This window comes from Phoca vitulina, unplaced genomic scaffold (assembly GCF_004348235.1).
Source record: "Phoca vitulina isolate PV1807 unplaced genomic scaffold, GSC_HSeal_1.0 scaffold78, whole genome shotgun sequence".
In the NCBI taxonomy this organism is placed as follows: Eukaryota; Metazoa; Chordata; class Mammalia; order Carnivora; family Phocidae; genus Phoca; species Phoca vitulina.
The window spans coordinates 958,985-982,962 of NW_022589781.1; the positions used below are offsets into that span (position 1 = coordinate 958,985).

General features: G+C 44.1%; 1 protein-coding gene across 8 annotated transcripts in view; it reads left to right on the forward strand.

Moving 5' to 3' along the window:
* The window catches only part of ENAH (ENAH actin regulator), a 136,583-nt gene extending 113,499 nt beyond the window's left edge, over nucleotides 1-23,084 (forward strand). For 2 of the 8 annotated variants that reach the window (XM_032393978.1, XM_032393977.1), the window contains 10 exons: nucleotides 1,683-2,023; nucleotides 3,183-3,977; nucleotides 5,993-6,297; nucleotides 7,175-7,320; nucleotides 7,473-7,530; nucleotides 8,150-8,198; nucleotides 9,833-9,899; nucleotides 15,799-15,877; nucleotides 18,784-18,841; nucleotides 19,422-23,083. In XM_032393978.1, the coding sequence (XP_032249869.1) occupies nucleotides 1,683-2,023; nucleotides 3,183-3,977; nucleotides 5,993-6,297; nucleotides 7,175-7,320; nucleotides 7,473-7,530; nucleotides 8,150-8,198; nucleotides 9,833-9,899; nucleotides 15,799-15,877; nucleotides 18,784-18,841; nucleotides 19,422-19,459 (1,936 nt within the window). In that variant the 3' untranslated portion in view covers nucleotides 19,460-23,083. Of the gene's footprint in view, nucleotides 1-1,682; nucleotides 2,024-3,182; nucleotides 3,978-5,992; nucleotides 6,298-7,174; nucleotides 7,321-7,472; nucleotides 7,531-8,149; nucleotides 8,199-9,832; nucleotides 9,900-12,474; nucleotides 12,538-15,798; nucleotides 15,878-18,783; nucleotides 18,842-19,421 lie in introns of all 8 variants that reach the window. The other 6 variants (XM_032393975.1, XM_032393976.1, XM_032393979.1 and 3 more) reach the window with 5 other exon arrangements.
* The last annotated feature ends 894 nt before the right edge of the window (nucleotides 23,085-23,978 follow it).

Genomic DNA, 23,978 nt, shown 5'->3' on the forward strand with positions numbered 1-23,978 from the left:
TATTAGCCAGTCCAAGAAAAGTCCTCACGTGAAATTCCTGATTGTAGCTCACATTAATTGAGTGTTCTTATGCCCCAGGAACTTTTTAAAGAGCTTTTTGAGGCATTGCTTCATTTAACCTTACCCACAATGCTATGAAATATGTCATGTATAAGATGGGGTGGTTTTTTATTTTGGGGAGAGTTAACTTTTATAGCAAGACTATCGTTTAGGTCCGAGTGGGTACTTGGAGACATTTGCTTTCTCTGTTACTTACATATATGGAAATTAAAAGCAAACTGTATGTTTCAGAGCCATATACATTGGGCCTCTTTAGGTTTGAATATAATCACAGCGTTGGAAGTCCTAGAGTGAAAGGAGATTTTTAATTTAATTGCATAAATACTGAGACATTCCATACATTCTTAGACAAGGAGATTAAAAGACATGTGTTTTTCTCATTGATCTTCAAATTTAATAAAGCGTTAAATAGGATTGAGAAGGATAGGTCTTGGCAGAAGGGGTAAATTTAACAAAGTGATCCTGAAACTTACCCAGAAGAAGCTAAGTATCTGAGAATCATCTAGAAAAAGTCAAAAAGAAGAGTGATGAGGATAGTTGCACCCTACTAGATATTTATTTCAGATGTCGAAGTATCAAGGTACTGGTGCCATACTAAACAAACAGATCCACCAACCAAAACATTCTGGAATATCAGAAACAGTTAACACACATAAAGGTGGCATCCTAAATCAGGGCCATGAGCGACTCTAAATGGTGCTGTGACGTAGCTCACTCAGTACTACATACACATCCCAAACCCAAGATGAGTTTCATATAACCAAGGATTTTGTTGTAAAAAACATGTAATGATATAGAAGGGGCTAAGAAAGATCGCAGAGGCAGATCACATAGAGGAATACCAGCACTAGACTTTCTATGTAAAAGTTACAAGCCAGATCACAACTTCAACAAAGTTAACACATTACGGTTTTAAATGAAACTTTACAAATCAAAGGCTTCTAAAAAGCCATACTAAAAGTAAAAGTAAAAGTAAAAACATTACGACCAGCGTTTGTGACAAAGGGCTCTTACCTCTGATAGAGAAAGGAGCTCCTCAAGTGAGTAGGGAGCATGACCTGTCTGGAGCAAGCCGGTGGGAGAGCGCGTGCGGCGTGTCTCACTTGCGCGCTGTCTGGGAGCGGGCTCTCCGCCGCCGCTGGAAAACGGGGATCGCGTTCGCTGTTGGAGCGGAGAAGGGGATTCCCGCCTGTTGGGCTGCTGGGGAGCCCAGCCCCGTGCCTGAGCACAGTTTGGAGCCATGTGTCCAGAGCCTCAAGATGGGGTAGCCTTTCCCTCGGCGGGCCTGCCGGTAGTGATCCGACTGCTGTCGAGCTTCGGCTGTGGCCGGCCACGGTGTTTCCTCGGAGGAGCATGACACAGGGACGTGGCCTTCATTTGTTGTACCGCTTACCCCGTGAACAGTGCGAGTGGAGTGAGACGCCAGTGTCCTGTGCGGGTGGTCCGGCTGCGGCGCCGTCGTGTGTGTCCCGTTTCTCCACTGGCGGATGGGGGTTGCGGGCTCCGGCCACTTTGTATCTGCTTCACGACCGAGGCGCGCGTAGGTTCATCTCAGGGACTGGGTGTTTAGTGGTGAGTGGCCCTTGTCGCACAGTTCTGATTTTTCAGTATTTAAATTTCAGGCAGCTGCAAGAGCAGCAGCGACAGAAGGAGCTGGAGCGCGGGGAGCGCGGGGAGCGCGTGGAGCGGGAGCGCCTGGAGCGCGTGGAGCGGGAGCGCGTGGAGCGCGTGGAGCGGGAGCGCCTGGAGCGGGAGCGTGTGGAGCGAGAGCGCCTGGAGCAGGAGCAGCTGGAGCGCGAGCGGGAGCGGGAGCAGCGGGAGCAGCGGGAGCGCGAGCGGCAGGACCGGCTGGAGCGCGAGCGGCTGGAGCGGCTCGACCGCGAGCGGCAGGAGCAGCGGGAGCAGCGCGAGCGGCAGGAGCAGCTGGAGTGGGAGCGCGAGCGCGAGCGCAGGCTGTCGGCCGGTAAGAAGTGCGCGCCTCGCTCTGCCGTGGGAGGGGGGGGGAGCTGAGAGGGCCGGGGGCGGGGGGGGGGGGGGGGGGGGGGGGAAGGGGGCCCGGAGGGGCGGGGTGTGGGCAGGCAGGACGGGCGGACAGGGCAAACGGGCAGCACTTGCTACTTTGCCAGTTCTTGGTCCTCTCTGTGTGGCACTTACTGCTTGGAGACTTAGGAAAGCTCTGTGTGGTCCGGCTTTCTAATTCTTCTGACTTGCTGTAAATTGGCTGTAAAGTGCAAGTGTCTTTTTATGGGAAATGTTTTATATCGGGTGGACTAGGAATGTATGACCCTTCGGAGGTTGCTTAAACTGTCCTGAATCCTATAGGATTCAAGAAATGTGCTTGACTGCACTCTAGAGTTGTCCGAGGAGGAAAATACCCTCTCTACAACTGACTAGTATTTTATGGATGTCCCAGTATTGCAGACTTTTAGTGAAAATTTCCAAGTCTGATAGAATTTATTGAAAGACGTAAGGGTTAAGATAAAACTGAAAGTTTGAGACATACGTTAAAATTGACATTTATTGGAATAGGATTTAAGAATTATTTTTCTATTCCATATGGCCTACATCAAAGGTCTCAGCATGGTTCTCAGTGTGGTCGATTGGTTTGTTGTTTGCAATAATTTGTTTTTAACTGCCTAATTATTTGCTGGGGTGATAGCCAGCAAAACAACACTTATCCACAAATAAGCATTGAATAGGGGGTTCCTAGCCCTTTATAAAACTTTTTACCAGTTTCACTATTTGTTGTTCTTAAAAGACCAGCAGACGTATTCTCCTGTTTGTGGTCCTATTCATGTAATTTTAATGTCCTTTTAGTGGGCTAAATAATGAGAATTAAGATACAGTCTTGTTCTTGCAAAGGATAAGCTAAGCCATTTAATTTATCAGTGTGCTTATCAGCGAAAAAGAAAACAGTTCTTCCTCCTCTGGGTCTCAAAATGCACGAACAAGTTCACACGTTCTCGGGTGAGATCAGTTCTTGCACACGTGCTTAGTTCGTGGGTACTAACTGTGGTCTACATGTGTACATTTTGTCTGAATGCTGGTTTTGTGGCTTTACTAGCTCCCTTTTTCTCTCTCCTTTTTTATCCTGTCCTTGCTGCTCCCCACCTTCTGTGCAGCTCCATCCTCCGACAGCTCCCCGTATAGCGCGCCACTTCCTGAGTATGCCAGTTGCCAGCCTCCTTCGGCACCTCCTCCATCCTATGCTAAAGTCATCTCAGCTCCAGTGTCGGAGGCCACTCCTGACTCTGCTGTAGTGACCGCTTTGCCACCTCCTTCCACACCCCCTACACCACCACTTCGACACTCAGCGACACGTTTTGCTGCATCTGTAGGTTCAGCCTTCCACCCCGTTCTTCCCCATTATGCTACGGTTCCTCGTCCTCTGAACAAAACCTCTCGGCCTCCTTCTCCTGCGAACACACCCTCTTCTCAGCCTCCAGCTACGAAGCCCTGTGCCTGGTCTACTTCCACTGTCGCGCCCCTCCCTCCATCTCCTCCAGTAATGATTAGCAGCCCCCCAGGCAAAGCGACCGGTCCAAGGCCTGTCCTCCCTGTTTGTGTCTCTTCTCCTGTGCCCCCAATGCCTCCGTCACCAGCAGCACCCAATGGGCCGCTTGACTCTGTCCCGTGTCCGGTGTCCCCACCGCCTACCTCAGGGCCAGCAGCGCCGCCGCCTCCACCTCCACTGCCTTCCCTCGCACCGCGCTCACACTGTGGATCGCAAGCCTCTCCTCCTCCAAGCACCCCTCTTGCCTCAACTCCCTCATCCAAGCCTAGTGTTCTCCCTTCTCCCTCTGCAGCTGCCCCTGCCTCTGCGGAGACTCCTCTAAACTCTGTGCTGGGGGACTCCTCTGCTTCTGAGCCAGGCTTGCAGGCAGCCTCTCAGCCGGCCGAGACTCCAGCCCAACAGGGTAAGGCTTCCGTTGTTGCTACTAACAACGCACCCTGGAAACGTGGTGTGTCCGTGGCGGTCACTGCCTAGAGGCACGGGGAGGGTGGTTCTGGTAGGTGAACAGCCCTGTGTCACTGTGCCCAACTCTGTGTAACCTAAACAAGTCCAAGATGAGAGAGGCTCTTTCCTGGATTAAGTGCAGTCGGAGGATCAAGGTGGGGAGTGTCCGCACTGCTTTGGATTTTCGTGTCTTCCGCGGTATCGTAGCTGGAGGGGTGTTCTGGTATTTGAGGGCCTCCGCAACACATTCCCTGTAAATCCCACTAGGAAAACGTTACTTGACTTATTTCTCTACACGATAAATAACATGGCCTGCCTAACTTGTCTTCCTTTACTTTGTGGGAAATTGAGAGATTCTATTTGGTGCCCAACTGAAGTCATGAGATGTGTCTTCCTCGAGTCTCCTCCTGAACAGTTCTGATTCTTGGGCCCTGTTTCATTTTGGCCTCTCCTGTATTGGGCTTCCCACATTGGACTAGGTACACCCCAAATCCTGAAGAGCAGCCCGACTTTGCACGAGGGGTGGGGAGTGTTGCAGGCCTGATGTATGCCCGAGGGGATTCCCGTGCTCCAGAAGTACAAGAAGTAGTGGCCTGAAGGGATAGTTGGAAGAGAACAAGCATCCTCCACAGTTATCCCCCCCACTGCCTCCCCTCGCCCCAACTGGCCGTCATGGTAACAGGGGGGGAGGATGTAATCGTCTAAGTTTGGATTATTTGTAAGTAGAAAAGGACCTGGTTCCATAAGTGAATAAGAAGACACTTGGCAACACTTTTTTTCAAAGATAGGATCTAGCAAGAATTACAGGAAGGAATATGACAACTAATTTGTACGTAGAAAGAAACGGTGTCATAGCCTGGATTTAATTAAATACCCTTCTTTAAAAAAAATCTTTGTTCTTAAGATAAGTAATAAGACCTGTTATTGCTGTGTCTATGTTTTTCCTGTTGACGCATCGATTTTGCTTAAACACTGAGTCAGAATTCTAGTACGTGCAGGCTCGTGTCACGTGACGGTAATGCCGGACAAGGGGGCACAGTGAGCCTGACAAGGTCGCGGGACCCACCTGCTGTGCCCTTACAAGCCCACAGCCCGAGGGAGGGAGGCAGTCCATTGCTCTGTGTTCCTCTAAGAGCTGCTGGTGTTTTCAGTTTCAAAAAATTACCACCCAGTGTGCAAATAACATCTTATTTGTCCTAAAATACCCCTTTAAAAGACTTCAAGGAGGGAGAGTGCCTACTAGCTCGGTCTTCTGATACTGAGTAAGTTCTCGTTCACTCTCTTTGTGATTTTACAAGATTTGGAGACATTTCTCTCTTACCCCTGTCTTCTAGACTAAAAGGAACTTCAAATTCTGTATGTTTAATTATTTCTGGTAGTTACTTTCAGGTTGTACTTTGTTCTAGTAGATTCCTTTACTTCAGTGATTCTGTACACATTGGAGTTAAAGGTGGAACATTTTTAAGATGCTGACCTGGGGACCCGCCCCTCCCTCCTGTTCTCAGTCCAGCCACTGCGGCCATCTATCAGCGCCTAAATACCGGTCTTCACTATGGTAGGCTTAAGGGTCTCAACCTTTACAGGTTCACACAGACTCTTGGGGGTCTGTTACTTCCAACAGCCCTAACTGCGGTCCTACACACGGGCTCACTTCTTCAGGGGCACTGCTTCCATCACAGATTTTATAAGCACTTAAACGGCTCCATGAACCCCCAAAGATGTAACTAGGTGACTTGTCGCACAGTTCTGTTAATAAAGCTCTAACATTGAAGTAAGATGTTAAATACTTTGCTTTGCGTTTTAGTATCTTTTTAACACTGATCTAGACTTTAAACATTATGCTAAATGGAACTCATTAATAGGTAGTAAATGTCGGAGGCCACTTAATTTAGCATGGCATCCTGCATCCCTTTCCACAAGATTGCACCCGCGGCTCTGTTGTTGATGGTCTTATTTAACGTCTCTTTCTCTCAGGCGTTGTCTTGGGACCACCTGCACCTCCGCCCCCACCTCCGCTCCCCCCGGGTCCCGCCCCAGCTCCAGCAGCGCTGCCGCCCCACCCGGGGCCTCCCCCTCCCCCTCCGCTCCCTGCCTCGGGGCCTCCGCCCCCGCCCCCTCCGCCCCCTCTTCCTAATCAAGCGCCCCCCCCTCCCCCTCCGCCTCCCGCTCCCCCCCTCCCTGCATCTGGATTTTTTGCCGGATCCGCATCTGAAGACAATCGCCCTTTGACTGGACTTGCGGCTGCCATCGCCGGAGCGAAACTGAGGAAGGTGTCCCGGGTAAATGCACCTCCACGTCTCTGTGCTTTCTGCTTGTGCCTATTCTCCCTCAGTGACTGGGATAGCGGATTGACTGTCTTCTCATTTCATGAACCCTGTGTTACTTCACTGATTCAAAAAACTGAGACAGTTTATACTCGAGAGAGAATACAGCTTCTGTAAACCCAGCACCCAGACTCACCACTTCACATTTTACCGTATTTGCATAATTCTTCTCTGTGTGTATGTGTTTCCTTCTGCGGGACACACACACTCTCCCTTTTTGTCTGAATTGAGAGTGAGTCAGACACACCACGTCTCCCATCTCCCTGAACACTGGGGCGTGTGGTCTGTAGGAACAGGGACGCTCACCTATGTGCCCATTGGAGAATGATCAGGACTGGGAAGTTTGGACTCTTCTAATCTACAGATGTATTCAGATGTCACGTATTTGTCCAACACTGTCCTTTACGGCAGTTTTCTAGCCCAAGATCACTCAGTACGTTTAGCTGTGACGTCCCGAGTTTGCCATAAAACTGGGACAGTTCCTCACTGTTTCATACGTGAGGTTGACTTTGGTGAGCTCGCCCTTCAGTTTGGTTTCCCCGATAGTTTTCTCAAGATTAGTTTTGGATTATGCATGTTTTGGCAGATTACGCATTTTTTTGCCACCAGAGTGACGTGTCCTTCTCAGTGTATGGAACAGGGAGACATGTGGTAATGTTTTATTCCATTATTGTTGATGTAAACTTGGATGGAATTTCCACTGATTAATATAAAGTTAGTACCAATCACTCCATTGGTTCTTAAAAAGATTTAAAAAATAATAATTGGATGTTTGTATTGAAATTAATGTCCTAAACACAGGAGTTTACTATCTGTCCATATTCTCATTAAGATGGAGGATGCCTCTTTACCAAGTGGAGGGACTACCATTGGTGTGAACCCGGCCTCATCGAAGTCAGACACGGGTCGTGGGAATGGACCCCTTCCTTTAGGAGGCAGTGGGTTAATGGAAGAAATGAGTGCCCTGCTGGCCAGGAGGTGAGTGAGAAACTATGTGAACATGTTCAGAATTGAGAGGATTGTGTTTATTTTATTCAAGTACAATTTAACTAGATGCCGTTCTTCCCTTTCAGAGTAGTTTTTATACTAAGAGATGAATTTTTTAAAAATCTGATTTATCTTCTTTCTAGGAGAAGAATTGCTGAAAAGGGATCAACAATAGAAACAGAACAAAAAGAGGACAAAAACGTAAGTTCATAAAGAGAGTCTACTGCAACTGGAAACAGGAAAGCCAGGCGTAGCTCATTCAGGAAGTGATATCTGAGATTAGGTGGAGCTTAGAATTCCTTATTTCAGCTTTTCACGTATTAGAAATGGCTTGTTTCGAGCGTGATGTATCACGTTTTCATAGCCTTCTGTGTGCGACGGGCAAGGCATGGGGACCCGCGGGGAAGGGGCTGCACTCAGTTGTGGAGCGAATGCCGTACATTCACTCGATGTCCTGAATCTCGTAGGGTCTCCGTTTCCTTGCATTGAGAAGGAAGGAATTAGACTAATCCCCTAGGAGCCCTGTGGTTATCAGCTGTGCGCCCGCCGTTGCTTCCCCACTGCATTTGGGCTTCGGCACCCTTCCTCCCGCCTGTCGCTAACGTCCGGCTCAGTAGCGGTGGCTGGTGCCGCTCAGGAGGATGGGGGCCTGTGGGGGACAGAGGAGGCAGTTCTGGGCTGCAGTGGAAGGGAGAGGAGGCTAATGAAGGACACAGTGGGAAACGCAGCAGGCATGTTGGACATGGAAGCGTGTGAGCCCCTGAGTCTGTGCTCCAGGTTTCTGGCGGGTGCCATGTGATTAATAAGTGTTTCTATTTAGGAAGATTCGGAGCCCGTAACTTCTAAGGCCTCATCGACAAGTACACCTGGTAAGTTCAGGAGGTCTATTTTAACCTTTATGAACCTTTTCGAAATACTAATACTCCTCAATTAAAAATGCCCCATTTACCCATGTTGGGACCAGGTTCCTTCCTGGTGATGAAAGCGTTAAAGTTTTCGTTCACGCTTGAAAGCAGTGACTTGCTTTTCCTCTGCCTTTGTGAGATGGAGTGATCCATTAAAACCCAAAGGTTTTTTCCTGATGATTCTTTCTTTGAAAATCATAATTTTTACACATTCCATGTGTACTGCTGTTGAAGATTTGAGGCTCTTCACTAGAGCACGGAGACATACATCATCAGATGAAAGAGAAGTCCTTTTAGTCCTGGATTCTTAAAGGTGAAGTTTAGGTGAGCAGGTAGTTAGCACTCATGTCCATGTCAAGGCATTCTCAAATGGAGAGAGAGCGCTGTCCTTTTAGCCATACATTGGGGTAATACTGATAATCAGGGAGATAAAGCTTCTCTTTTGTAAGGAGAAAAGAAGCCTCGTTACAGCTTTGGGGAAGTGGTGTTGAACTCAGCGAGGTTTCTGATGTTGAAGACTAGGTTGCGAGTATATTCCGTAGAATATGGACAAACTGCCTCTCCCTGGAGGCATCTGACCAGCACGGCGTCTGTGACAAGGATGTGAGGTGCCGTTTCGTTTGTTGACTAAAGTGAAGAGCTGGTCTACCTGTTCAGCTTTTTATCTAATTTGAAATAAAGTGACGTGAATAATAAATTTGGTAATTTCGATGAATTAATATCTAGAATGGCCCATGAGAAGTTTTTATAGAGAAATGTCCATGTTAATTCCTACCCATTTTGAGTTGGAGACTACCAGCGACCTCTAGAATTCCACTGTTTAGAAATTCTAAAAAAAAAAATTCTGTTTTGGTGATTGTAACCCATTTGCCAAAAAAAAAAAAAAAAAAGTCTCACATTCTCATCACTGAATGGTGATTATTCAATATTTTGATGGCTGTATTGTGGTTAATATTGTGACTTTGTGAATTGTTTTTCCTCTAAATAGGACTCAGATCAGTTTGTTGATGTTACTTTCATTAAAAATTCTCTGGTTTATGAACTACTTACTGTAATAGCTTTATTTTCTTCTAGAAGCCAAAATTAACATATATGCTGATACTGTAGAACTCCACTGTAAGTTAGGGTCACAGGACCGTTTACAAGTTGAAAAGAACTATGAATCCGCCCCCTGCCCGCCCCCTCCCCCCTGGGGATGACCGTATTTTTATACAGATTTGCTCATAATTTCATGCCCTCCCTGAAGCTTATGCAGACCCCAAGCTGAGAACTCCATCTCTAATAGGGAGCCCTGCTTTGCTAGAGAGGCCGTGCATCTCCTGGTGTGTGGGCTTCCAGTGTCGGAGACTTCGCAGCCTGTGGCTTTCCCAGGGGGCTCGTCACACTTGCTTACTAATGTCTTCTCATTTTAATGTCTGAAGTTGAACAAATTAGAATCCTTACAGATTTTAAAGTTCAGAATTGTAATTAAAATTTTTTCATTTGTATTACTTACATAAACATGTATGATGTTACTTAGTATTTCGTTATTTGTTTTACAATAAGTAACTCTGGGAGCACATAGGATACTTCATAACTTATGTTCCTTATTTTTAAAGAACCAACCAGAAAACCTTGGGAAAGAACAAATACAATGAACGGCAGCAAGTCACCTGTTATCTCCAGGTATGTTTGTTTTCTGACTTTTATGCTACATGTGTATCTAAAAAGAAATTAACCTCTCCAAACTCCAATGGTAGATTTGAAATAGTACAAAGGAGCAGATGAAATCTGGAATCCTTCTGCTGGAGACCACTGAGCACCATCGTATTTTTCCTAGTGATTGGATGCTTACTGTGAGCCAGGTTGTCTGAAATTTTAAGATAGCTTTTATTCCTTCCAATTTCTTTATTTTGAAAAATTCAAAACTACAGAAAAGTTGAGAGAATAGTGGAGGAACCCAGATTCCCCAGTTACCAGTTCTGCCCGCCTCCCTTCCACTCATGTTCCTCTGAAGAGTTGGAGAGCAGTTTGCAAATCCTTCAGCATTTTCCGTAAGAACTGGGATATCCTTCTGTGTAATCCCAGTACCATTGTTGCTCTCAAATTTAATGTTGAACAATGGTATTATGTAACATATTCACATTTCCCCAGTAGTCTCAATGACATCCTTCATTTTGTAAATGTAATTTTTAAAAGAAACTTTTATATTTTAAATTGAAAAGCAGCTGGAGAGAAATGCCTGCAGTGTTTAAGAGAGAGCAAAATAAAACCTGAAGTTTTGAATTTGTGAAGTAGAAAGATTGATTTCTGTCTCAGTTGGAACTTCTAGTTACAATCAACTTAGAAAAGATAGTGCCCAGAAACAAGACTAGTGAATTTCTCCCAGTGGGCGTGAGGCATGGTCTTAGCAAATTCAGCGTTTCTTAGCTAGGCATATTTTATTGTCATACCAAATTTGTATCTCAGGTCTTGCACGTAGATGAAACTTTTTCTGGATTTATGAGACAGTTTAAAGGACTTACATTTTTTTCCAGAAAAAAAGTATGTGTTTAGAGACTAAAAAGTTTTTGGCCTTTTCTCTCTGAGTTGTTTGCTTTATTTTTACCTCTTAAAAAGCAAACTTGACTCTAATAGAAAAATACAAGGACAGACCTCGCATTGCCACAAATCTGTTCAGTGTTAGCCTAAATCTAAATTTGGATTTGTTTTTATGTGGTTCTTTGTTCCTGTAGGAAAGATTTGGTGATGACACAGTTATTTAAGTTCCTCAGTGCCTTTTCGACTGTATAGAAGCTTTTAGTTTCTCAGTGACTATAAGATGAATGTATTTGATTTTAGGAGAAAATGCAGGAATTGCTTTTGGTGGACATGTTTTCAATAGAGTAGAAAAATTGCACATTTGTGTTTATCAGATACCTGATTGATGTGGCCTTCCAATGCGTCTCTGGTAGTTTTTATAGATTTTCTCCACGAGCACATTTTGAAGCCTGATTTATCAAGTACGTATCAGAGAACAGAACAGTGATGTCCCATGTATCTTTTGAAGACATAAATGTGACGGGAAGAATTTTTCTCTTTGTGTCTACTCTTCATCCCTACCTTACTGATATGGGTTCCATAGTGAGCCTGAAGTGAACCCTAAGTCCATGGAGGGACATGAAATAGGTTCTCCAAATGGAATAAAAGTTCCTTGACATGTTTGGGTTCATTTAAAAAATATTCTTTGAAAGATTTTTCACACTTCTAAAGGAAGTTTAATAAGTGTTCTGAAAATCACCATTTAAAAAAGACTTTTCTGTAGATTAACCAGATATTGGTTCTTATTATCTAGTAGTGTATCGTTATGGTGTCCTGCTCTGGTAGGTGGTTTTCTTCTCCTTTCCTGAAATGGAAATTTGGAAACGCCGTCGCTTCCTGACCACTCCTACCTTTTGATTTGATCCAGCCAGTGATACGTGTCTTAAAATTTCACCCCAAGCAGTTTTAAGCCATGAAAGACTTTAAAAAGTATGTTGGAAGGACTAAACTGGATGGCTTTTCGTCCCAAGTTTTCTCCCCTGTTCCTGCTGAGAGCCAGTGTATTAATACGGCCACTTGATGTTTTGTTTTTATTGAAGTGCACCTCATCCTTTTGTGGTGGTGAAAGTACCCCTTTCTCTTAGGAATGTCCATGTCGAGGTTATGTTAGTGATAGGATGGATCAGTACCCTGTCATACACATGAGGTGTACTGCATTGTGCTCTATTTATTAAGCAAAGATGCCAGATAGTAGGGTAAAAGCAAAAATATTGTCGTTAAAATTACCTGAAGCTATGACTGGAATGTCCCATTGGAAAATTTGTGAGTTCTCATATGGTTTTCAGTAAGAGCTCACAGATCTGATATTCAAGGTAGAAAAAGAGTTTCCATGCTTTTTTTCTGAGAAGAGTTAATTTTGTACTTCAAACTACAGTGATTTTTGATACTTATTGATACTTTGTGTAGCAGCTTTTACTATGTCTGCAATCTCTAAAAGTGGTTATTGCGCCACGATTTCCTTTTTGTTCTCTGTAATTGTCAAATGTGAGTATCTTAAATAACCAGAATTAGTGTCCAAGTATCTTCTTTTGTATTGGGGAAAAAAACTATTGTTTTAAGGTTAATGGACTCCTTTCATTGTTTTGCTGTGACTACAAATCTATAAAACAGGAACATAGTGCGAATTGTTTTTTTAAAAGCTCTATTGTATTTCCCTTTAAATGGTTTTTCCCCTTCATAGACGGGATTCTCCAAGGAAAAATCAGATTGTTTTTGACAACAGGTCCTGTGATTCATTACACAGGTATCATCCTGATGTGACTTTGTGGTTTGAGACTTCGAAATAACATGTTGAGGATAGGGCTGAGCTTTTTCTACCTGGATTGGTAATCACCACAAGGGGAGATGCTTGAGGAAGATCAAATCTTTCATATTAGCTTTATTTAGAGCAATTTTTAAAAAACACTTAAGAGATTTTAAGTAGAAAAGTTAGTAAGGTTCATTCCCCTGCCTTCATTTTCTAGTCAGATCAGGGTACCTATGAGTGGTGGACACACCAGCAAGGCCAGAGTGGGGTCTGAGGCCCCCTGTGTCTTCTCCAGCCACTTGGCAGCTCTTGCATTTTCTTCTGAAGGCTTTTCTCCTTAGAAGCTTGAGACAAAGCCTTTAAAAGGTAGAGAAGAAGATTTGTACTCTGTGTCAGTGGAACACGGGACTACATTACAGCCACACTTGTGAAAAGTGGATTCCTGGACGAACATCCGCGTCTCGTCCGTCCGTTGCAGCAGATTGCGTGCCTTTACCAATCTGACGTCTCCCGTCCTGGGCACGTGGTTTTCCAGGATGAGTCCTGTTACACCATTTTTTAATTAAGAAAATTAAGAACCATGTATTTCCTTCTTAATTAAAGAAATTGACAATTTTTTATAAAAATCCTCAAGTGTTTAAGCTTATATTTAGAACTGATTTGGAGGAACAGGGGCTTTAAATATTGTGGTAGTTATTTGATAGGCAGCTGTTAGAGGTAACACAGAAACCTCTGGGAAGGCCTCATACTTTGTTATCAATTATGGTGAAAACCCATAGATTACAAATCACCGAGGTTTGCCCATGTTATCATATGCACCTATTTTTAAATATACACATCAAGTCTCCTGGGAGCATGACTTAAATAGTATATGGAGGGGTGTCTGTGGCAGTGAGTCAGGGGTTGTGCAGACTGTATTTGGCCAAATTACTTTCATGCCATTGATGATTAAAATATTTGATAAGTTTGTCAGTCAGTTAAATCTGCATAAAATGTTTATATTACACGCATGAAATCATTTTTCCTGCTTTTTTCAAGGTGGTTTAATCATTGTCACCAAAAGACTTACTTGGAAAGTTTGCTAGTACATAGGAAAATAGCATTTAATGAGATTTTCTGTTGTTAATCTTCTCAGTTCTCTTGCTGCTTTCCCACGTAGGGCCCCTCGATAGAATAATGTTGATAAACCTTTTTTAAAAAAGTGGTGATTACTTCTTTCCTTCAGTATGAAAAGTTCCCCCCTTTAGTTAATTATCATGGTGGTGGTGGTGGTGGTGGTGGATTGCATGTTAGCATGAATTAAAATTTCTTAATTGCATGTTTCCTCTATAGTTTATTATGTAACAATAATGTGTTGTATTGTTTAATAAGTATGGATATATTCATAACATACTGCCGGTTAATTAGCGGACTACAGTTGCTCATGTGAATGTTGGGGATATTCATTATATAACCTGGGAGAAAAGCATTCACTGGTTGTACCAATTAAATGTGAAAAGTGAAAGAAAAGCAGAGAAATTAGGAGTGTCAGTCTGGCGAGCAGGAACAGAGAGCGTGGGTAAATAAAATGCAGTGTGTGGACTGTCAAGGGTGTTCCCCAGATCGGCCTGTGCCCAGGACACCTGCCTTGTCTGCTGTGGCTCTCTCTACCTCCTCTGTGACCGGGGGTTGCAGCTGGCCCCTCAGTGAAGGGAGAAGGTGTATCCTCTCTAGAGGAAAGGAAATGTGTCCTGTAAGTAAGTCTCTTCCACCGCCCCCCCATGCCTAGCTCAGGGCTTACTGAGTGAAATTTTCTGAAAGTTGTTTTCCCTGGTTCATCCAAGCAGGGCAGCAGAGATCTCATAAAATAAAACTGGTTGACTTGCTTTACATGACAGCTTGTTAAGCAGCCATATGTTTGATATGAAAGCAGATTAGCTCAGTATTTCATTTTCACAAACAATGCCTGTGGGTTTGGAGTATAATATGCCTTGTAAGAGTTACGAAATCGTAACTTGGAAAAGTTACGGTGCGTACCGAGTTTTGGTTCAGATTTGTGATGTTGGTCCTCTGCAAACCTGAAGACATGTGACTCAGCTGATAGTTTTCATCTGCACCGAGTTGTGGTCCTCAAAGCGTAGCCACTTACCATACTGAACCAGAACATAGAGGAGTGCCCAGTTAACCATCTGAGCCACCCAGGCGCCCGAGGAGTGCCCAGTTAAGACTCTAGATTTTCCCCTGGGATTTCCTCTACTTGCCGGAATTGGAGAGGAGCCATGACTGGTTTATTTGATATTGAAACTTTTGCTTAAAATATACCTAATTTCTAAGACTGACTTCTTCGTGTAGAATTTTTAATAGAAGCTAAACTTCTGAATGTGTAGTAATAATTGGCAAACTGCTTCTGTGTGGCATTTCCTTTTTTTTTTAAAGATTTATTTATTGGAGAGAGAGAGCGTGCACGCACGTGGGGGAGGGGCAGAAGGAAAGGGAGAGAGAGAATCCCAAGCAGATGCCCCACTGAGTGTGGAACCCCACGTGGGGCTCAATCCTGCGACCCTGAGATCACAACCCCAGCTGAAACCAAGAGTCAGACGCTTAACTGACTGAGCCACCCAGGCGCCCTATTATTATTATTATTTTTTAACAAAATTAGTTGTAAACACGTCATTCAGATGGCATCTCCATAAAAACTTGTCTGGAAACAGCCACATAGCCAACTGGATATGAATTTACTTTTAATTATTTCCCCAACATTCTTATTTATTTGGATGCTTGAAATGGCATGAAACACATAGAATGAATCATGCTTATTACTCAAATGGTTTTATCCCATAAACCAAGGCATCGAATTTGTAAACTGATGTATCTTAGTGGTTGGTCTGCCAGATGTTTAGTAGGCTCTGCACACTTTCAGAAGAACGAGATTGCACTCCTCGGGCCTCAGTGTCGCAGCTGGTCTGGCGTGTCCGTCCCCGTCAGCGTGCTGCACACGATCCCGTTTCCCAGAGAACGCGCTCCTCTGCCCTTTACTGAAGAAGTGTCTTCATCCCATCACCGTTGTCTGATTTGTTTACAAGTAACTGGAAACATTGAGCAAAGTGAAAAATACTTTGTTTTCTGTTCTAATCAGTCCTGCAACTTTGACAATTAACTTTTTAACATCTGTGTTTTAAGTACTGAAACCTGGTGTTGGGTTGGTAAATTTGCAATTTTTTGTAAACTCTTAAACATCCCAAGTGTTATTTACCTGTCCTGGAAATTCCATTTGTACAGACCAAAATCTGCACCTTCATCACAGCCCAGTGCCAATGGCGTCCAGACAGAGGGGCTAGACTACGACAGGCTGAAGCAGGTAGGCGCTTTCCCTCCGCATGCACTGGTCTCTCTGGAAAAATGTCTGGTGTGCTGGCATTTGATGGGTGGTGAATGTACTGGAAAAGAATATAGAGTTTAGGTCTTTCTATGCAAATGAAACAGTGATATGACTACTGTATTGTTTTTTTCAAATCTTCATTTTGTTTGGTCAGTGTGTTCACGTAAAGTTCCAGCGGTGGTGGAGAGTGGGGCAGGTGACTTAACGGTATAATATAAACTTTAAATGTCAGTGCATGGTGTATAATTGTAAAAGGAAAATGGGGTTGCACTTTCCGCTGACCGTTGGCAAAAATGGACCCAGCGAATCTGGTTTTGGCAAGAACGTGAGGGAAATGGGCACTCTCGTATACTTTCATTTCCTAGAAGCAGTTGGGAAAACAGATGACGAGCCTTAAAAATAAATATCTTACCTTTGACCCAGCAATTTCACTTCCAAGAATGTATGCTAAGAAAATATTGCAGAAGTATATAAATCTGTAGTGTTGGGGAGGGTCCCGTGGTCATTAAGGAATCAAAAATGAGAGTATTGAATACTGAATGGTGAAAAAAGGATCTTGTCCATATTTTGGATACCTCTGCATTATACACGTAGGTACTCAAACAAGAAAGGGGAAGGAGTGATAGGTGAGAAGATGTGTGGGTCTTTAAAATATTTTATTCCCAGAAGAGGTAAAATAATTTTAAAAAAAATTGGTAGTGTTAAAAAAAACTTCAAAGGGAGGGCCAGTGTACACACCTTATTAGTAAGACAGTGGTCAGTTTTGCAGACCTGAACCCAGGTTTGCTGCAGCGAGCAGGGTTGCCTTGGGCTTCCGGCCCCGCACCCTGGGGACCTCTGAGAACAGTGACCCACACCACTCCCTGTCGCAGTCTCGTACTGACCCGCTGGTGGACGTGCAGGCCAGGGGCTGGCTGGGCTCCTAGCACAGTGCTGTCTTCTCGCCCTCGTGGGAGGCCGGGCAGGCAGTGCTTATACCCAGACTCTGCACGTCCGAGGTTCTGAGGCGTTCATTCCATGGCTCAGTCCCACAGCTCGGTCAGTAACTGTGTCAGGATCAGAGCCCTGAGATCTTTGCTCAAAGCCTGTGTTCTCTGTGCTGTCGCTCCTTTGTCAAATGTCTGGGAGCTCAAAAAGGGACCAAGAATGTTGCAGTCATAGGAGTTCAAAATTAAAGTCAAATACGAATTAAAGGGAGAAATACTAACAATAATTTCAGATAAATCTAATTTTTATACTGCAAAGCTATTTGAAAAGTTAAATTGAATTATATAGTTTGAAAAGGAAGCTTGAGGTCATTGATAATCAAGGCCTAATTTTCCTGTATATTAAACATGGCTTTCTTTTCTTGAAAAACACTTTAAAGTAGACGCTTGCACACACTTGAAAACGTGGTAAATTCTTGGCTATCTGAAGTGTAGTGGAGAAGAGAGGAAAGGTTTCCTGTTAGGGCTGCTTTTAATAATAATTTGAATAAGGATATCTGATAGTTTGTACTAATAATTTCTGTGCTTGTTTTGTCATTGGTAAAGTGGAGGAGTTATACTAATTGATAGTTTCAACCTTATTTTAAACATGAGAAGCTTTTTAAGAAAATGAACCTTAAATAGAGCGATTTAATTTTACCTGAGGTGTGCAATAATAAAGAGGGTCACATATTGGAAAGTAATCCATCCAAAGGGGAGGTGTTATTCTTCAAATTGTGTCACCTTGTCAAAGCCCTTTTAGCTGGCATGTGACATTGTTCTTGGTAATTTGGGGAGGGGAGGGGCAGAGGGAGAGGGAGAGAGAGAGTCCCAAGCAGGCTCCATTCCCAGCCTGGAGCTGGACGCAGGGCTCGATCTCACAAGGCTGAGACCATGACCCGAGCCAAAATCAAGAGTCAGACGCTCAGCTGACTGAGCCACCCAGGAGCCCCTGTTCTTAGTGATTTTTTTTAAGTTTGGTGTGGGTAGGGTGGTTGTCCATTATTTCAAAGTGAACTTATAAATACAGATTTTGCAAAATATTTGAAGGTGGAGTGGTTTTCATGGAGGAAGGAGCATCTAGAACTATTAAATCAGAATACAAATAGGGATCACACAAGTACTGTAACATTTCTAGTAGCCATATTAAATGAAGAGAAATAGGTGAAATTCATTTTAATATATTTAAATAATTAATATAACTAAAATAATATTTCAATATGTAATCACTATTTTAAAATTACTCATTATTACACGTTATTTTTTTCACGCTAAGTCTTTGAAATCTGGTGTGTGTTTTCCCCAGCAACGCATCTCATTTCACACTGGCTACGTCTCAGGTGCTTGGTGGCTGCATGCGGCTGTGTCTTCCGTTTATCGGTTCGGACCGTGTAGGTCCAGCAGGGGCCCAGCCACCCTCGTCCTACCTGTTAGGGCAGCCCGTGAGGCCGCTCCAGGGGAGTCTCGGATTCCTAGAAGCACGGTTTGGCAGCTGTGGTGTTATTCCTAAGGAATCGCATACTTCAAACCAGATCACAGATTGGCCAGGATCTGCTCGTCTAGTTTACTTCTCCTGTTCCTTGAAATTTCATTACGGGCCATCTTTCAGACTGCTCCAAGAAGACGAGGTTGAGGGCAGAGCTATTCCTGTTCTAGAAATTACCTGAATCCTACCTTTCACTGGATGGCAGTGCATTCTAATGTTTCATGTTTTGCTAGGCTACAATAAGCAAAGGCTGGGAAGACTGTTAAAACAGAATCATTGCTCGGCCTGCTCTAAGACAGCCTTGTCTGGGAGGGACTCCGGCAACACAGACCATTCCTTAAATTTCGTATATTCCTAAAATTCTGTATGACCAAGAATATATGTAGTGGTGATTTTTTTTTCTGTATTCCTGATGTGTTTCTCTCATATTTTAGGACATTTTAGATGAAATGAGAAAAGAACTAACAAAGCTAAAAGAAGAGCTCATTGATGGTGAGTATATGAACAGATTTGCTGTCCTTGTAATGTTTGAGAATACCCTTTTTTAAGGAAATGCACATAAAGAAAGAACCAGTTTATTACTTGAGGACATAAAACAATTACTTTTGCATAGTATCCTGTCCTTCGCTTGGCTTATTAGGATGTCAGGGAGGAGCCCTCTCCTTACGGTGGAAGTTATTTGTGAAAATAGGAATGAACGAGATCCCTATGTGTCAGGGCTTGAGTAGCGTCAGATGGAGGTCCAGGCGGATGGGCCCGTGTCTGGCCTCGCGTCCCACCTCGCTGCCTTCTCTGCGGACTCTGACCCCACAGAGTCCGTGTTGTCATTTTGCACACAAAAGGGAGAGCGCAAATGAGAAAGTGTGTGTGTGTGTGCGCCTGCACGTACATAAATCAGTACCGTCTTTGTGTCAAGAAAACACAGGTCTGTGCAGTGTAAGATACAGGGTCCGTTCGTCTCCTTATTACTGGGAGTTTGAAGACAGCCACTGAGATTTCTTAGGAGTGAATCACTCATTGATTTTACCTCATCGTTGTATTGACTTGAAATACGTTTCCTTTTCGTGCCCAGCGATCAGGCAAGAACTGAGCAAGTCCAATTCTGCATAGAGAGACGAGCCGAGGAGGAATAGGACTTTAGTCTGGAGAAAGGAGAAAGACCCCTGCGAACAACAGCTGTTAACAACAACAAACCCCTACATTTGTGAGCTGTGACGAAGACAGTGGAGACAAACAAGGAGGAAAACCAACATCCTCGCGAGCCTTCAGATGCTGTTGCTCTGGCGATAAGCTATTTCCCTCCCAGTTTGCTGCTTTTTTCTGACCTTTTCAATAGGATGGAAGAGTCGGATGCGAATTCCTGTTTCATAGTTATGCAGAAAATACTAAACCCATCAGGCAAGATCGCCGTGCATTGAAATATTTTCATGTCAAGACAAAATAGCACGTTTTTCACAATCCATTGCTAAAATAAAGAGGAGAAAGGCTTAAGTTTGTTTTCAGAGAGTGCTGACGAAGAATTGAGCAAGTTACACTATTATATTGTAAATGTTTCTCTCAGGTTTGTCTTCCTATCACATTTGATATTCCGTGAGGAATGGAGATCAGCCCTGTGTAGGTTAAGATCCTAAAATGTGCAACAAATGGAATTGTATGTGTTTTCCAAGGGTGATATTTATAAGAAAGTGTCCTAAAAATGATTTGTGTGGCTTGAGGAATTTTAGAATGATAGGAAGTCTCTCGAGTTAGCCTTCATGCAATTTTGTAGATTAAAACATAAAAATCGTCCAGAATTTAAAGATTTAGATGCCTTCCTAAATTGTTAAAATGCTTTACCAAATCTCTCCTACATAATACACACCAGTGGTCAAATGTAAAACAATATATTGTAGACTTAACTGTAGGTTTTCAACCTTTTTTAGATTTATGCATGTGGACATTTTTATAATGTAATTACAACCACCACAAAATTAGCTTTTTTAATTGCAGACAGTAATGCATGTCCCACTAATACGTAGCGGCCTTTTCAGGCCTGGTCCCAGGGAAAACCTTTTGTAGAGTCTCGGGTGGGTGGGAGGAAAGGAAGGAATCATTTTTCTTTTAAAGTTAATTTCTGCACTGTCTTTGTTTTCTCAACGACCTGCATGAATACTAATGAGGACTGTTTTGTGACTTTAATTGGTAAATATGTTAGCAGAACCAAGTACTCAATCTTTTACATCATGTCTTCAGCTGTTCGTATTTTAACTTGAGTAATTTCAATGGTCTGAAACATGATTCTGAGCTTCACATGGTTTACATTGTACTGTGGAACTCGAAAATTCGATCCCTGAATTTGGCAGTTATTTACTACCTAGGTGCCCTGCAGTTGGACAGGTGTTCAGGTACATGTTCCTGACCAGGAAGCTGCTTTTGAATTTTGTTACATGGAAACACACGGAGTAGCCATGTCCACAGCAACCAAGGTCACAGACACCACGTGGCCGAGGGGACCAGCGAGGGGCTCTGCATGGTTCTCTTGTTGTGACCGAGCAAGACTCACGTGGTGGGAAGAAGGACCTAGGTGGTCCACTCACCCCCATGCGGGTGTGCACGTGGTGTGCACGCCTGTGCGTGCACATGTAACCCACGCCCTTCTCCTGGAAACTCGCGGAGATTAAAATAGGGGAGAAATTCTATATGTTGCAATGATAGATTTTTTTTTTAATTTAGGAAATCACAAATTCTCCAGACTCTCCATCTTGATTTATTCTTCAGTTATGTGCCATATTTGCTTTGAAATCTTTGATTATCTGAAGTTTTACTAAAATTTTGAAGAAATAATCCATTTTCATCTGCTTTCTAGATTTTGTAACCTCAGTTGGTCAGACAGCTTGTCAGTAGCATAGTTTACCATTCAAAAAAGGTTTGAGTGAGGGAATTGTTTTCCTTGTTAAAATAGTTCCTGTTTCTGTAGAGACTTCAGTTTTAGATTAATCTGTGATGGATGAGCTATCATAATTCACATCTACAGTTTTGTATCCACCATTCATCGTCAGGCAGTAGTAGGAAAGGCATTCAAGCTGCAGCAAGCCTCTAAAGTCCTGTCTTCTAAAAGAAATTGGAGGCACTTTGATCTTTATTATTGTCCTTTTGATTATGCAAACACTTGGATGGTATAAACGCTCACGTCCCCTATAAATCTGGTGAGAAGTCACTTGATTTTGTTGGTGAAGTTAGTCTCTAGTAGGATAGAACACTGGGTACAAGTGGTCCAAAGTCAGAGAAAAGACTTACAGCAACACGCTGGATCTTAGTGCGGAGCTGGTGTAGGCACTCGGTGTCTCGTGCCTTGGCCCGATTCTCCCAGGAGGTCTGTGTAACGGGACAGGGCCAGTGCTGGGTCACAGCGTGTTCCATCAGTGTGCGTTCGTCCGGATCGCTAAATGTGTTCTTCCCAATCACTGTACACATTTACTGTCTTACGGGACAGTTTTGTCATCGTTAGAGATTTCAGTAACTAAAATGGGAAGCAGAAGCTTAGGTGACTTTCCTTAGCGGGTGATGTTCCTTGGAGCCCGTCATGCCGACGGTGTTCGTGCTCTGTGCTCACTGGGTGTCCGAAGCCGAGTGCAGTTCAGGGGGTCCTTTCTGATGACAGGAAGGCACTTCTTTCCTCAACACTGTGATCTGACCCGTGACAAATCTGTCCTATACGCTCTGTAAATGGCGAGCAGTCCATTGCAAACCAACTGAATGTACACATCTTAACGCCGGTGCTGAAATCTCTCCAGAGTAGTCGTCGTGATTTCACAGTTTGTTCACAATTTGCAAGCATCACGTGTCAATCCGAACTGAAGATGAAACACTAATGAATGTTGGATTCTCATGCTTTAGGTGTGCTTCCTTTTTAGATTTTTCGGTTCTCTGCTATTTTTACCGTACTGTTTCATTTACATTTCCTACCGCTAACTTCGTTTGTGTGATTGAAATAAACTTGCAGTATATACATGTTGCTTGTTTGTGACGCTTAGATGACACTATGAAATAATCTGTCGGCTCTAAAATAAGTTCTTCTGAATGTGAAAAGCCCAGGACTTCACTCCCCAAAGTTTACACAGCTCGTCACTGTTCCTTCCAGATTTCCTAAGTTGAAAATACTGAGTAACACAGACAGAGGGAAGACGTGATCATGTGTCTCCTCCGTTTGTTTCAAATGGCTGTTGTGTGTCCCCTGGCCCGCCTCGGCGCGGTGGCTTACTCCTCCCGTCAAGAGCGCAACAGAGGTGTAATATTTTACTGTTTTGTTCTACAGCGTAGACCCTGGAACTCACACAGTTACTGTTTCCCTTATGTAGTTTGTGGGTGAAAGGGCCTTAGCAAGCCCTGAATTTTAAGCATAGGAACGTCTGATCTGTGGTGTTTCGTACGCCGATTTCATGAAGACTTCGTATGAGCGGGGACACTGTTGAGCTGACTGATTTGGAGTCTGTTGTTGAAATTCTGATGCCTTCATTAGAGGTACAGTAAGCCCTGTCTTTCCGGTTTCACCACACCCCGGGATTCTCTCCGTCATCCTCCCCACTGGCTGTGGGCGCCTGCAGCATATCCCCGTCCACAGCTCCAAAAGTGTCAGCCGTCTCAGGCGCGTGCTTCTCTGCATGTAGAAATCACAATGTTCGTGTACAAACCAGAAGTCACTTCCCATTCAGAAGTGAATTCAGCAACATGGGGCCCCTGGGAGGCGCAGTCGGTTGAGCCCAACTCTTGGTTTTAGCTCAGGCCATGATCTCAGGGTTGTGGAATCGAGCCCCGCGTCGGGCTCTGCGCTCAGCACGGAGTCTGCTTCTCCCTCTGCCCCTGCGCGCACTCTCTCTCTCTAAGTAAATTCTTTAAAAAAAAAAAAAGTGAATTAAGTAACAGATTGCAACCTTCTCAACGTGCCTAGCCACAGCTTGTGTGTCTCCTGAGAGCTGTATGTACCTTCAGTGCTGTTGTGAAGAGTTGGCCTCTTGGTTCTAAGTGTTACCCTCCACGGCACAGTTTACCAAGGAATGCTGTGTCATAACTTTATAACCCCGTAGCCTGAAAACGGCACCACATAAAGTGCACTGTGCGCAAGAACGCTCCAGGGGCTCTTGCTCCTTCATGTCTCTGTCCTGTAGTCTCCTTTTCTAAAGATGTTTACTTCAAAACCCCAAACCTGTTGTTGTTGTGCCGTTTTTGTTTTTACTAGAAAGATGGATTTGTGTCCGTACGTCTCCTCAGAACTCTAAGGGATGTGAAAGGGGTCCCCAGAGTGCATCCAAAGGGCTGATGCTTAATACCTCTGACATGTCCCTGAAAAGTCTATACTCGGGTGCTCTGAAGTTGTCAGAACCTGGAGCATGTATAAGGAGCTGTGAATGTGAATGAAGTGTTCTAGGGGCCTTCGGTGCCATGCAGAAGGGGTGAAGAACACTGACTCAAGAGTAGCTTTCTTTGGGGTCTGAGCACACTTGATGAAGACGCTAGAGCGGGCAGCCCTCCAGGGAAGGACGTTTCCTCGACCGAGCACCGCGCGGGGGGCCAACATCCCGATGGGCCGTGGGCTTCCCGTGTCCCCGTTCGGTTGTCTCTAGAGAGTTTTTGAGAATCGAGAGATTTTTAC